Below are 15,648 nucleotides of genomic sequence, written 5' to 3' on the forward strand. Positions count from 1 at the left end.
TAGGATTTGTGGAGTGGGGGAAACCAGAAAAGATATGTTAGAATCAGATCCTGAAGAGCTTGAATTTCCTGCACGTAAAACGTAAAATGACCCCACTGGCATTTTATACTTCTGAATGTATTCTCCTGCGTGGTCTCATTTAATACTTTTAAAAGCCCTGGAAGATTGGGTGATAGTTTTATACCCATTCTATGGATGAGGAAGTGAAGAGTCATGATTTTGTAGAGATGACAGAACTAGTAAATATGATTAGGATTAGGCCTCAGATCTCCAGTGAGTAAAATCTCTCTTAACTACCACTTAACTACTTGCGGTGTTAAGCAATGCTCTGTGTGTCCGCTGTAAAGCATGCTGACTGCTGAATGCAAGAACTCAATGCCTGAGGCAAGCATTTGTATGCATCCCTCGTCATGCACTGGTGAACTATAAGTGCAAAAAGAGACAGACTTGTTTCCATAAAAGCAAAGTTGAAGATTTATAAAGAATAAATCTAGGAAAATTGCTTGAAAACATTGCAGGTAAATTACATGTGGCTTAACAACTTTCAGAGTTTGGGGATGGGGAGATTGTAAAGTCTGCAAAGATTCTGCCCTGAGATTTCTTTGTAAGTGTTTTTATGTTCTTGCTGTAGTTGCAATTATAACCAATGCATTATGGGTAAGGTTTCTGTAAGTTAGATGCCTGGCAATTCCAATTAGTTCACCCATATGCAAATAAAAGACTTTGGCTGTATAAGATTGACAAAGGAATTTATGGGTTTTTTTAATTGAGGTAACATTGGTTTATAACGTTATATAAATTTCAGGTGCACGTCATTATATTTCAGCTTCTATATAGACTATATCACGTTCACCACCAAAAGTCTAGTTGCCATCCATCACCATACACAATATGCCCCTTTACCCCTGTCACCCATTGCCTACTGGCTTCTTCTCTGGTAACCACTGGTCTGTTCTCTGTATCTATGTGTTTGTTTGTTGTTGTTGTCTTCCACGTATGAGTGATGTACAGTTTTTGGCTTTCTCTATCTGACTTATTTCGCTTAGCATAATACCCTCAAGCTTCATCTATGTTGTCACAAATGGCATGATTTCATTGTTTTTTTATGGCTGAGTAGTATTCCATTGTGTGTATATATCACATCTTCTTTATCCATTCATCCATTGATGCACACTTACTTTGTTTCCATGTCTTGGCTATTGTGAACAGTACTGCAGTGAACATAAAGGTGCATATATCTTTTCAAATTAGTGTTCTTTGGATAAATAGCCAGAAGTGGAATGGCTGGATTACATGGTAGATCTATTCTTAATTTTTTGAGAAATCTCCATATTGCTTTCCATAGTGGCTGCACCACTTTACATTCCCACCAGCAATGTATGAGGGTTGCCTTTCTCCACATCCTCTCCAATACTTGTTATTTCTTGTCTTTTTAATAATAGCCTTTCTGATGGGTATGAGGTGATATCTGATTGTAGTTTTGATTTGCATTTCCCTAATAATTAGTGATGTTGAACATCTTTTCATATGCATGTTGGCTATCTGTATATCTTCTTTGGAAAAATACCTATTCAGATCCTCTGCCTATTTTTTAATTGAGTTGCTGGTTTTTTTGTTGTTAAGTTGTATCAGTTCTTTATATATTTTGGATATTAACCCCTTATTGGATACGTGATTTCAAATATCTTCTCCCAATTGGTAGTTTTTTTTTTCATTTTGTTGATTGTTTCTTTTGCCATGAAAAAGCTTTTTAGTTTGATGTAGTCCTATTTGTTTATTTTTTCTTTTATTTCCCTTGGCTGAGGAGACAAATTCAAAAAGATACTGCTAAGACTTATGTCAGAGAATGTACTGCCTATATTTTCTTCCAGGAGTTTTATGGTTTCAGGTCTTACATTCAAGTCTTTAATCCATTTTGAGTTAATTTTTGTGTATGGTGTGAGATAATGGTCTACTTTCATTCATTTGCCTTTGGCTGTCCAGTTTTCCCAACACCATTCATTGAAGACACTTTCCTTTCTCCATTGTATGTTTTTGGCTCCTTTGTCAAAAATTATCTGTCTATAGATGTGTCAGTTTATTTCTGGGCTTTCAATTCTGTTCCATTGATCTGTGTGTCTGTTTTTCTGCCAGTACCATGCTGTTTTGATTTTTATAGCTTTGTAGTAAACTTTGAAATCAGCGATTTTGATGCCTCCAACTTTATTCTTTTTTCTCAGGATTGCTTTGGCTATCTGGGGTCTTTTGTCTTTCCATGTAAATTTTAGGATTCTTTGTTCTATTCCAGTGAAAAATGTCCTTTGAACTTTGATAAAGATTGCATTCAATTTGTAGATTGCTTTAGGTAATATGGACATTTTAACTATGTTAATTCTTCCAATCCGTAACCATGAAAATCTTTCCATTTCTTTGTGTTTTCTTTGATTTCTTTCATCACTGTTTTATGGTTTTAGTGTACATGTCTTCCACCTCCTTGGTTAAATTTATTCCTAGGTATTTTATTCTTTTTGTTGTGACTGTAAATGGGATTGTAGTCTGGGTTTCTCTTTCTGCTATTTTGTTGTTAGTGTTTGAAATGCAACTTACTTTTGTATGTTGATTTAGTACCGTGCAACTTTACTGTATTTGTTTATTATTTCTAATAGTTTTTTGGAGGATTCTTAGGGGGTTTTCTATATATAAAATCACATCATCTGCAAATAGTGACAGTTTTCCTTCTTCCTTTCTGCTTTGGTTGCTTTTTTCTTTCTTTTTCTTGCCTGATTTCTCTGTCTAGGACTTCCAGTACTAGATTGAATAAGAGTAGTGGAAGTGGGCATCCTGTTTTGTTCCTCTTCTTAGAGGGATGGTTTTCAGTTTTTCACTGTTGAGTATGATGTTAGCTGTGGGTTTGTCATATGTGGGCTTTGTTCTGTTGAGGTACTTTCCTTTTATACCCATTTTATTCAGAGTTTTCATCATAAATGGATGCTGAAACTTATTGATTTTTATTCATTTTGTTAATGTGATGTGTCACATTTTAAAAATTTAAGCAAATGAAATTAAAATGTTTAAGAATTGTGTGTGTTGCTTTTTGAATCCTCATATAAAAATAGCTGTCTCTTTGTAGCAAAAAGTATAAAAGGGTTTCTGCTGTTTATTATACCACCTCCTTCTGCAAATATTGGGGACTTCTATTCTCTATGAGTAGAGGAATGATGTGATTTGAGCTGTGCTTCATAAAGATTACTCTGGCAGCAATGAAAGAGAAAGTAGTTGGGAACAGGGAACTCAGAAGTGGATAGTCAGCACCACAATGAGAAGACATTGATATGGGCTATATAGCATTGTATTTAATTAGAATACTAAATCATAAACTTTCAAATTATGCATAGTAATTAAATGCTCATTTGAAATATCTCATATAAAAGAATGAATTTTGGGGCCGGCCCCATGGCCGAGTGGTTAAGTTCACGTGTCACGCGCTCCACTTCGGTGGCCCCGGGTTTCACTGGTTGGGATCCTGGGTGTGAACATGGCACCAATCGTCAGGCCATGCTGAGGTGGCGTCCCACATGCCACAACTACAAGGACCCACAGCTAAAATATACAACTATGTACTGGGGGGATTTGGGGAAAAGCAGAAAAAAAAAGACGATTGGTAACAGTTGTTAGCTCAGGTGACAACCTTTAAAAAACAAAACAATGAATTTTGTTTGAACACTAGTAAGAAAGAGGTATAAGGTAACTGATATGAGAGAAATGTAAGAAAATAGCAGAAAATTGTAGTAAATCTACTATGGATTCAACAGACTTTAACACTACAGCCCTCATAAGTTAGAGTATATTATTCTATCATTGTCTTTATTGTACAACCAGAACTCTTTATTTTTAATGAATATATTTCTTTTCCTTTTGTGATTGACCAGGAAACTTAATAATAGATACCCTGCATTAAATATACAGAACATAAATGGAAAATATTTTCCCTTTTTGCTTTCTTACTCATTTGAAAGTATTTATAGATGTATGAGATAGGTATCTTTCTCCCAAAAGCATCCCTATTTGCAAAGTTTTGTACTACCTTTTACAAGTATTACCTGTTGGAAATATTACCAGATTTCAATGTCATTTTCTATATGAGACAATTAACAAAATGTAAAGTTTTCCAAACAAGCTATCAGACGTTATTTTATTGGAGGCTTAAAGAAGGCTTGTGTTTTAACTTTAACGGAAAATAGTTGTGAACAATGGCATTCATATAAAGAAAATGAGTAGACATATAGAGAATCCAATGATGAAAATCTTTACAATTTTAGCCTTTGCTCTTTACTGTTAAATCTCTCTGCTCCTTTATATCACACTGAGAGTTTCCAGAAGGGACAATAAACTGCCAGTTCTCTGAGAAGGTGGAATATAGTGCAATCAGAGTTCTACCATTCAAAGCAAATAATTAAATTTTTATGCTGTTCACTGCCTTTTGTATTCCTATACCTTGCTTCTGATCAATTCTCTGAGAGACACATGGGAGAATTTAAAATTTTCAACTATGAAACTGATTAGATTGCATAGACTCTGCTTTCTGAATTTCTCAGTTTAATGTATGATTTAAAGCTTAGAATTGTTAAGAAGTACAAATGAACAAAATTATCCATGTCACTGGAAGCATGAAACTTATTTAAATATTGGAGTTTTGATCTAATTCCAGGGAATGAGTAAAAACTATCCTAATTTAGGTTCAGCCAATTAATTCAGTTTTTTCTTGGTTTACCCTCAAGCAAGTCAATTTTCGATGAGCTAAAACAAATGATGAGAATATTTGTGTTCTTAAATCATTTGACTCAACATGAAATTTGTTCTTGATCCAGGCAATTGATTTAACTTGCAAAGAAATATTCTTAGTGTTTCCAAAAGGTAATTAGGCTACACAAATGCTCAAGTTGTTGAATTGCTATTTTAGATGTGTGAGTGTAAGGGTATGTGCTTGAGAATTGTGACAGTTTCAAACACATTTTCCATGGAAGTAAAAGCACAGATGATTCATTCTTCTGTATTTCAGGGTCATCCACATTCCTAAATCTACTATAATCAAAGCCACAACGGCAGAAGTAATGCAAGGACTTTGCAGCCAAGCAGACTGGCTTCAACGCCCATATTGGTTCCTCCTGGCTGCATAACCTTAAGCAAGTTCTTTGCGTTCTCAACCTCAGTTTTTTCATCTATAAAATGGGCATAATGAGCATCAGCCTCATAGCATTGCTATAAATATAAACAAAACAGTGCTTGAGTAATGCACAGTCTGGTACATGGTGTCAGCTTGGCTAAGGTTAGTGATTGTTATTAAATACAACATAGAATTATATTTGAATACCACATGTGCACTAAATAAAAAATTACATCAATACTTAGGTTTGTAATTTAGTCACTTTTCTCCCTTTCTCAAATCTTCTGTCCTTTTCTTCTTCTATTTTTAAGTATGTGATTTTTTTCCCCCCCTAAATCATGTCTCTTTAAAACACAAAGGAGACTTCTCCCTAGGATCCAGAATGCTCACTAGCACTTCATCTCCTGCCCCAGCCCTCTGATGTGTGGTGGATGTATTCCTCTGGGCCAGACACATCCAGAGCTGTGATCCTCCTGCAGATGTCGTGTGCCTCTGGGGATCCATGAAGACTCTCCACCGGGCTCACAGGCATGTGGATAGTTTCAAGACAATCTTCTTTTCCCATCTCTTTTGTAGACACTTTTCTGATCTTCAAAAGAAAGAGGTAGCTCTCATCTTTCCCTAACATTATGGTGATGATTGCTCTAGGGTGCAAAAATCCTGCAAAAAAACTACCCCGCAAAACAAAAAGACCAATGTAATTATGGTGCTGGTTAGAGATAGGGAAGGATGCCATAGTGATTATGTGTCAAACACTACATAAATCCTTCACAACTCAGATTGTTTTCAGTTTTTAACAAAATTAAATATTTCATGATAAATCACTATGTGGTTTTTTTCATATACCTTGGAGGGAATTCAAAGAATTAAGTCATGTTGCTATAACGAAACTTTTCCATCCACATCTATGTATTTATGTGAACCAGTTTTCTCCATGCTTACATTTAAAATAATATTAATACTGATGCTGAACCCTTAAATTCCTACTGTGTTAAAAATAGGTGGATTTAAATGCATGCTTATTCCCCTTTTAATGTGATCAAAGAACGTAGAATCTTGGAGTTCATATATTTAATTGAGTGCCCTTAGTTCTATCTAGAGATGAAATTGGGTCTGTGCTGTTATGTGATACTTCCTTTTTGAGCATTGACTATAAACTGAGGTGGTCATCCCCTAGACTTTCTGTTCCATCAATTTCTCTTGTCTTCTGGAGCATTCCTATCAGCATTCAAGCTTGCTGCGTTATATCTCTCATCCTAAACAAATGAATAAAAAGCTCAAGGATAAAAGAGTGCTTATGGATACAGCAGTGACTGAGAGGAGATGGAGCAGAGATGGAGATTATTTCTGCTATTTGCAGGAGCTGAGAAGTGGAGCAAGGGAGGGGTTATTTTTTGTTTTGTTTCTTTTGCAAAATTGCTAACCATTAATGACGTGCTCTTTTGGACTTTGGTGATATAGAATTAGCAAGTGTTTAAATATGGTTGTTGGAGTGAGGCTGTGAAAACTGCAAAATTATTTAAAAATTTTTTAAACTGTAATAATATATACAAAACAAAATTTACCATCTTAACCATTTTAAGTTACGGTTTTAAGTGTACAGTAGTATTAAGTATATTTACATTGTTGGGCAATCAATTCCAAGAACTTTTTGCAAAACTGAAATTATATATCCATTAAACAGTAACTTTGCATTTCCCCCTCTCCCCAGCCACTGGCACCACCATTCTGTTTTCTGTTTCTATGAATTCTAGATACCTCATGTAAGTGGAATCATACAGTGTCTTTTGTGACTGGATTGTTTCACTTAGCATAATATCCTCAGGGTTAATCCATGTTGTAGTATAGGTCAGAAAGCTCTTCCTTTCTAAGGCTGAATACTGTTCTAATGTGTGTATAGACCACATCTTGTTCGTCCATTCATTCATCGATGGATACTTGAATTGCTTCCATCTTTTGGCTATTGTGGCTAATGCTGCTATGAACTTGGGGTGCAAATATCTTTTATAGATCATATTTTAAATTCTTTTGCCTAGATACCAGAAGTTGAATTACTGGGTCGTATGGTAATTCTATTTTCACCTTCTCGAGGAACCTCCATAATGTTCTGTGTAGTGGCTACACCGTTTAGCATTCTTACCAAGAGTGTCTAAGGATTCTGATTTCTTCACATCCCTCCCGACACTTAATATTTTATGGATTTTTTTGACAGTAGCCATCCTAATGGGTGAAAGGTGATATCTCATTGTGGTTTTGATTTGCATTTCCCTAATGATTGGTGATATTGAGCATCTTATTATATGCTTCTTGGTGCAAAATTATTTTAAATACCAATATTCTTCCTTATTCTGAGAAATGAAAATTTCTCTCGCATACAATAATATTGAGAGAAATTCTGTTAAACTTTAGTAAGGTACAGTGTTATTAAACACTACTCAAAATTCAAAATATTGAAATATCAGTATTCTGCTATAGTTTCTCAGTTAGTCAAGAACATGACTTTTTAAAAAACTCTAATACTGGTTAATCTTTCATTCTTCGTTTTAACTCTTAGATTAAATTTTCTTATCTCAAAAATCCTCTTGAACAGCTGTAAGCTTCTATTTTTCAAAAGTTTTATTACAAGTTACCAGAAAAATGTGTACCCTCCCTCTCTCATGAGATGGAAACAAGAGATAAACATGTTGTCCTATGGAGAAAAATTCTGTTATCCAGAAGCTCCAATAAACTGTTTCTCTTATCAAAGACTCTGTGGTTTCTGTAATGTTATACTTAGGTTTATTTATTCAACAATATTTACTCAATAACTAGTCTTGGTTAGGTACTGGCCACCCAAAGATAAAATGATGTAACTTCTGCACTAAAAGATCTGCCAGTCTAGTGGTGAGAGCAGACAAGAAAGTCAGCAAGCTTAACACAGAGTGACACGTGTTGCCATTGAAAGCAACTTGCCCAAAGATTTATTATTTAAGGATTTATTGGGAGGATAAAGGGAATTAATTAATTGAAGCCAAGAATTTAGCATGGGAGGGGCTTGAGAAGAGGGATGGGGAAATGAGGTGGATATAAGGTGCCTCAGAAGTATTTTAAAATATCAAAGACATAACTGAAGTTTTCCAACAAATATTTTCAAGGACATCCTCCGTTACTCTTGTCCTTCCATTTTTAGTTGATAATTTTGATGCATCTATGTATATTACAATGAGGCGCTTGAATGGATAGATGTAAAAATTATAAACACCTTACTGGGTTATTGCTTGAATTTTACGTAAGTGCAAACAAATGGTGATGCTTTAACTGCCTGGTTTAACAACCATGATCTTACAAGGTCATTTCTATGTCATTTATTTTGTGCTGAATTTGTATTTCATTTTTACAATGAAGGAGGAAAATTTATAGTTCCTAAAATAGTTTCATGTCATGTTAAGAGTTTTAAGATGTTCTTTTATTCACTTTTACCTCACTGACAAGGCACTGATTTCCTTAGGATCTTATATTCTCATATTTATGTAACTCAAAAACATTGATTAAAAATCTTGATCTACAGAGAGAGAAGTTCCTTGATATTTGAGTTCATGGCTTGATTGTTGTGGATTATCAAGGAAGGTGAAGGTGCTTCTTCAGGTATTTACGCTTGAGTTAAGAAGGCTCCTGGGTAAAATGTGTTTTTCAGGTTCTGATGACTTTAAATGAAATTAATATCAAATAATTTCAGATTTGACATTGTCTGATGAAATCATCGAGCACAGGTCTCTCTTTCTACATCTGAGCACACTGAGATGCACAGAACTCAAGTAATTTGAGCAAGGAAATAAAATTAGTGTAACAAGTGACAATACAATCAGATAATCAAAGAAGTCTTCTACTTAGCCTAAGTGAATTAGTTATAAGCACTGATAGAAGTATTGTGCCCTCTCTGGGCAACTTATTGAAAGTTGATGATTTTTAAAAAATACCTATTAAGCATGTGTATGATTCTACTTTCGTTTCTGGTATATGTAGTTTCCTTGCCACTGTACTAAACAAATTAGATACAAGAGGACACCCATCTAGAATTTTCTTTGAATTGAAGGGCTTAAATAAATCGAAAAACATGCAATGAGATAGAAGAAAATGCATATAGAGACAAAAATTGGGAAGAGAACTAATACAAAATTAAAAGAAGTCACCCCATTTTGAGTCGTGCTTTTTTTTTTTTTTTTTTTTTAAAGATTTTATTTTTTCCTTTATTCTCCCCAAAGCCCCCCGGTACATAGTTGTATATTCTTCGATGCGGGTCCTTCTAGTTGTGGCATGTGGGACGCTGCCTCAGCGTGGTTTGATGAGCAGTGCCATGTCCGCGCCCAGGATTCGAACCAACGAAACACTGGGCCGCCTGCAGCCGAACGCGCGAACTTAACCGCTCGGCCACGGGGCCAGCCCCGAGTGGTGCTTTTTGAGCATCATTTCTCTCTCCTCTCGTCACACTTCTGTTCATAATGGAGCTGTGTTCAGATTCTCCTGCTTTCATGATTCTTGGTCAAGGATAGTCCTTCCCTTAGCAGCCTGAGTTCTTAAGAAAATGAGAGAAAAGCCAGTTATTTGGGTCCTTCTGTTCTGCTCTTTCACTTCTGTTGGGAAGCACAGCACTGGAGGGATCCATTCAACCATCATACCTCTTTATTCTCTCTCTTTAAAACATTTTTACTGAAAAGTTTATCATTTATTTTTAAAATGTCTTTCCTTGGTTTATGTCACAAATGTTTGAATTCCCGGGGGAAGTTTTGATTTTCCACATCATGCATATGAGAATCTGGGTTCAACAACCACTTTAACTGAAATCTCCTTGAAAGGGCTATAGACTTGTCTCACTTTAATTAGTAAAAGGAGGTAACATGTCTGAGTATTGACGTGTGCCGGCTGTGGCATACCTTCTCTACATTCTCTCCTTTAATCCTAGCAGTACCTCTGTCAAGTACATGCTGTTATTAATCCCACAAAGTCTCTAAATTTAATAGTAACAGGCATAAAGCCTGGGACTTTTTGATTCTAGAGTTTACAGGGTTACCAGTGTGCTATGGACCTTGTCCCCAAAAGCCCACAGCACAGTGCTTTGTATATGGTAAAATTCTCACTAAAAATTTAATTGAATGGGACTGAATTGATATACTGGCAGCCTATATTCACTGCTCATTGTTACAGTCAGAAATTAAGAAATAATCATTTCCCTAGTAAGAAGAATTAATACAACCCTAAAGCATTAATTTGCTAATTATTTTTCACCATGGAGAATATACTCTGATAATCACTCTTACATATCTTATATGCTACACAAACACTTCCAACTTTCTTAAATTATTAACCTTGACCTCTGTGGTCTTCAGGGAACATTAAAGTGGGAAAATGCAGTAATATCATCAATAATCCTTTGTACATGATATGGTGAACTGAGTGAAATATGATGAGTTACTTTTATTTGGGAAAACATAATGTTACTCTATTTTGACTCAAGGGTGTTAACATTTTTAGTGTTAGCATTAATTTGTTTTCTTTTGATCATACAGTTATTACATTCATTTTCCTTAGTCCTTAGCAATGGAAAAACATCTCCAATTGCCAAATGCTAATGATGTGTTCATAGGGTCTTAAAGCGTACATCTCATTAGGTTTCTGTTTTCCAGCTGTTAAAAGTTTCTGAAGTCAGTATTTGTTTCTCTTGGGGGAATTTTGCTTGTGTACTTTAAAGATACATTTACCATTTCCCCCAGGTGATTTGTGCCAGTATCTGTCCTTCATTATCATACCAACAAAAAGTTTTTCTTTTTGCAGTCTTATGCAGTTTAGATAAATTTGGTCTATTCTTCCAAAAACATTAATAGAGTACCTGCTGCATGTTTCTTCAAAAAATATTTTTTGTTCTTCATCTTTGAAAGAGTATGTTTATCGAGAGAGAGTCTATGAATCAATATGAGATTTGTTTTATACTTTTTAAAAATTTTGACTTGAGCTTTGTTGTTAAGCATCCTCAAGAAGTGGTTTTGTTGTTGTGATTGTTTTAGTATTTAAGCAAATAAAAATAGCTATTTGTGATACCACCTACAGGGTTCCTAAGAAGACATAAATCTGAGCATTGTTTACCCTTTCGTAATACTGCCCCATCCTCTCCACGTGCAACTGAAATGAAAATGTCAGGAGGATACTGAGATTCTCTTAGATTCTCTCATTGGCTCTTAGATCTCCCATAGCAAAATACCATGATGAAGCAACTTGAATTTAGTTATTTTTGTTCCAGTGTATGCAGAAAATTGATAATAATGAAAAGCTTAAATTTGAATTTTATTCTTTACAGTGGCTTTCAAATACATTTTCTTCTAACTTATCTTCACAACTCTCTTGTTGGAAGACGTTAACCCACTTTAAAGAGAAGTACACAGAAACTCACAGAAGTGAGTTCTGAGTCCCAGTTCACCTAGTTAGTAGGGTCACGAATTAAACTTGAGCGTTCTGATCACAAGCCCTGTTACAGTGCCACTTCACTTTCCATGTTAGATGCCATGAAATGAGAAAAAAATGGAGTAAGCATGTCTAAAGTGATTGAAATTATAAGATGTAGTGGCACCCCATATTCAAGTAAAGGGTTATAAAATATTTTAAATGTATGTACATATTATATATTATTTATAATATATATTCATTATATAATATACTTTTAGTATATTATATACATGCAGATATAATTTATACAATATGTATGTCTTAGATTGTCCAACTTTTCTATTTAAGGAGTTTTGTCTTAGTGTGACAAAAAAGATAACCTAAAAGGAGTCCTTCTAACTGGTTTCCTTGGAAATGATAGACAAATTGAGATTGTTGTTTCAACAAATGAATCCTTTGCTTTGTTCACAGCTGCAGACATTCTTTGAGACATTCCTGAGAGCCAGCTCACCTCTTCAGGCTTTTGAGAAGATGAAGGAAGCAATTAGCAAGCTCCTGTTAGCAGCTAAGGTATTCAGTGAACCATCTACTCCGGGACCAAAGGCCTTCAATAGGTAAAAACAAATTTCAATGTAAAAAAAGAAAAAGAAGAAAAAAATCTACCATCTAAAAATTGATTGTTAGTGAAAATATATCCTAATTATTACAAGTAAGTGCTACTTGGAAAATTTTACGTCAGTATACAAATATGAAGCCAGCCCTGGCGGTCTAGTGGTTAAGATTTGGTGCTCTCCCCACCGCGGCCCAGGTTCTTTTTCCAGTCAAGGAACCACACCACCTGTCTGCCGGTTGTCACAGGCTGGTGGCTGTGTGTTGCCATGATGCTGAAAGCCATGCGACCAGGATTTCAAATACCAGAAGGGTTACCCATAGGTTTCATAGAAGCAGAGCTTCTAGACTAAGACAGACTAGGAAGAAGGACCTTCCCACCCACTTTGGAAAAAACTGGCCCTGAAAATCCTACGCATAGCAGGAGAGCCTTGTCTGATACAGCAGCAAAAGGTGAGAGGATGGCACAGAAGGATCAAGCAGCATTCCACTTTGCTGTACACAGTGTTGCTAGGAATCGGAATTGACTGGTCACAAGGATTTGGAATCGACTAGATGGCAATAACAACAACAAAATACAAATCTGAACATCTAAACATATTTCCTAATTTATAGATCCTGAAACTTCAGAGTATGTTACCAACTTGCTAGTATCTAAGTAGTGGTAACAAAAAATGAAGCGCAGTTATTTAATTTTTTAATTGCATCTCCCTTTCAAGCTCAGCTGTTTCTATCGTATAGACTTTGCATTGACTAGGTGTATTTTTACTTATACACGTTTATCAGCAAAATTCAGTAATTCTTATCTCCCTATATGGTTTACTTAAATACAATTTAATGCCTTTTTTTTAGAGAAATGTTAAATCTAGTATGTCAAAAAAAAGGGGAGGTGACTCAAGCATTATCTTGCTTTATATTTAAAGAAGAATGCCAGCTTGTAGGATAGCAGAGTCTCCTCCATATTTATGTTTTCCTGGAGTAACTTCATTGTTTAGCTTAATGTGTTATGAATACTTTAGGTATATTTGTCTTTTTCATAAGGAACAAAACAGACTCTAAATCCAAACATAATTATATGGAATTTTAGATTACCCAATCCACTGCTCTTTTTAATTAGTACAAACCTTGAAATTTAACCATAGTAATTATGAATAATATGATACCAAATAGTAGAATAGATGTAGCAAATAGAATATATTTTTATGTTATCTTGTGTTTTTATTTCAGATGCCGGTTATGTTTTCAACTTTTAACTTTTGACATCGGTTACGGCAATTTCAGGTACCCTGTAGTGCTCCAAGTGAGTATGTCAAAGCCCTCACGTGAGTTTCCACTTTTGCTGACAGATCTGTGTGTGTGTGTGTGTGTGTGTGTGTGTTGTTTTCATTCGTAGTAATCAATAAATAAATAGCAACTTGCATCTAAGTCACTACAGGGCTTATATTTATGGTGGCTCAGAGAATTAACTACTATGTGGAAAATCTATGATTTGAGCTCCAATCCCCATTTATATATCCCTATAGAACAAGCATAGATTTTTCTATGATTCAACCACTGTTACTGAAATAAACGTGGCATAAAACTAAGTATGTATCAATGCAGAAAAGCAGAAATTTGGATCATAGAAAACAGCAGACTACACAACTTATTTACATGACTTTATAAAAAAAGGTAACTCTTTTATTCTTTACATAGAGATATTTAGTTTAAAATTGCCCTCTATTTTAATTTTAAAAGCCATAGGAATTTCTGAAATATATGATTTTTTCTAGTATCAGTTTGTGTAAATTGAAGTGTTCTTTTTACACTCTGATTCTTTTACCTCATCTCAAATCAAATTAACTCATTCACATCATCTCCCCCAACATATTTTTCATCTAAAATAGCCCTTAGTGTCAAAAAGATGAAAAAACAATTGATTTAATTAGTTTATTAAAAGCTGGATCTTGGGATATGGGTGGGAAGAGGAATAAAATAAAATTATGTACAACCAGAATTCAACTTCATATTGCATTGACTGGTTTTCAAACAATTATACAAGGAGAATGATTACATTGTATGTGGCTCAGACATTTAGTTGAATAGCCCAACGGTATCCAGAAAATTTTGAAACTAGGAATCTACATCTTTTAATGGTCATTTATTCATTATTTTACACACATTTAATAGTTTGTGCTGTGCTCTTTAAAATTTATTGTTCAGAAATGTTACATATTATCTTCCATGAACTCAGATTTTTTAACAATAGTTTCAAGATAAACTAATGTGACTTTATAATCCATTAGTTAATTTTCTTGTAAAGAACTGTATCTTTCAAAAGAACATTACTTATGTTTTATAAACCTGTTGACCTCCAAAAAGACCACTAGATGTCAGGTCTGATCTACAATCCAACAGGAAATGTGTCCTGTCTTACAAGTGATTCCACTGCATTCAAAACAGGTCAAAGAAAAATATTTGCTGTGTTTTCACTCTGTCACAGGTGCACGAGCATTTAAATTTTCAAGATGATGATAATATGGATTTTGAGGACCAAAATTCAGAAGAATTCCTTTTAAAAGACACTTTCAATTTTCTCTTCTCTAACGAATCTTCACTTTCCATATTTTCTGAGATATTTCAGAGACTTTATAAATCAGGTGTATTTAAGGTAAGTGCATAGTTTTGTATTGATAAATATTTTTTCAAGTCATTTGTTTACATAGGGCCATTTTCTTTATTGTGCAGTTAAGCAACTTGATAATTCATTTGAAATTATTTTGGATCAGCTATATTAAACCTTTTAATATTTTTCTGACCTGAGGACCAATGTTGTTTTTATGTCAACTAGGTATGGGAGTGACTGCTTATGATGAAATTGTGGGTTGAAAATGAAGTAAGGCAGTTCCTAATCCCAAAAGAACGTTTGTGGCTATTCTGAGTAATACATTTGACATGTTATTGAATACTTTAAATGGGATCCTAGAACTTTTTAGAGGCAGGCTAGAGTAACAATGAGAGCTCTAGATTGATGTCAAGGGCCTGGACTTAGAATACAAATATTCACATCTGGTTACTGTCGTTGGTTCGGTGCTGGTGATTAGGATGTAGTGCTTCAGAGTGGCATTGGTTAATTTTTATGGCATGTTAGTACAAGTTTTCTTGATGCCTCAAAAAATCTGTACCGATTACTAAGTACAGTATTATTCTTTATATATCTTTCTGTTTTAAAAACTATATTCGACAAATTTGTAAGAGCAGAACATGAAAGGTTTCACAAACATCAATGCCCTACAGAGAGATGTTTGTAACAGATATAACATAGACCTCTGGACTGTTGTGTCCTTATGATTTTATTGATTTTTTCCCCCATAATTCCTGTTTTCCTTCTTTAGTGAGTTGAGTTGTCATTAAAACCATTAGAACCACTTGACCCAGAAAGAATAGGTAATATGTGTACCTTCTGCTCTCAGGGATCCATTAGAAAAAATGAATGTGATAAG

General features: G+C 34.7%; 1 protein-coding gene across 7 annotated transcripts in view; it reads left to right on the plus strand.

The window, feature by feature from the left end:
* Positions 1 to 15,648, plus strand: part of CPED1 (cadherin like and PC-esterase domain containing 1) — a 272,369-nt gene that overhangs the window by 110,125 nt on the left and 146,596 nt on the right. For all 7 annotated transcript variants that reach the window (XM_070616405.1, XM_070616407.1, XM_070616409.1 and 4 more), the window contains exons 8-10: positions 12,029 to 12,171; positions 13,394 to 13,466; positions 14,649 to 14,816. In XM_070616405.1, the coding sequence (XP_070472506.1) occupies positions 12,029 to 12,171; positions 13,394 to 13,466; positions 14,649 to 14,816 (384 nt within the window). The remainder of the gene's footprint in view (positions 1 to 12,028; positions 12,172 to 13,393; positions 13,467 to 14,648; positions 14,817 to 15,648) is intronic.

The sequence above is a fragment of the Equus przewalskii genome, chromosome 4 (assembly GCF_037783145.1).
Source record: "Equus przewalskii isolate Varuska chromosome 4, EquPr2, whole genome shotgun sequence".
In the NCBI taxonomy this organism is placed as follows: domain Eukaryota; kingdom Metazoa; phylum Chordata; class Mammalia; order Perissodactyla; family Equidae; genus Equus; species Equus przewalskii.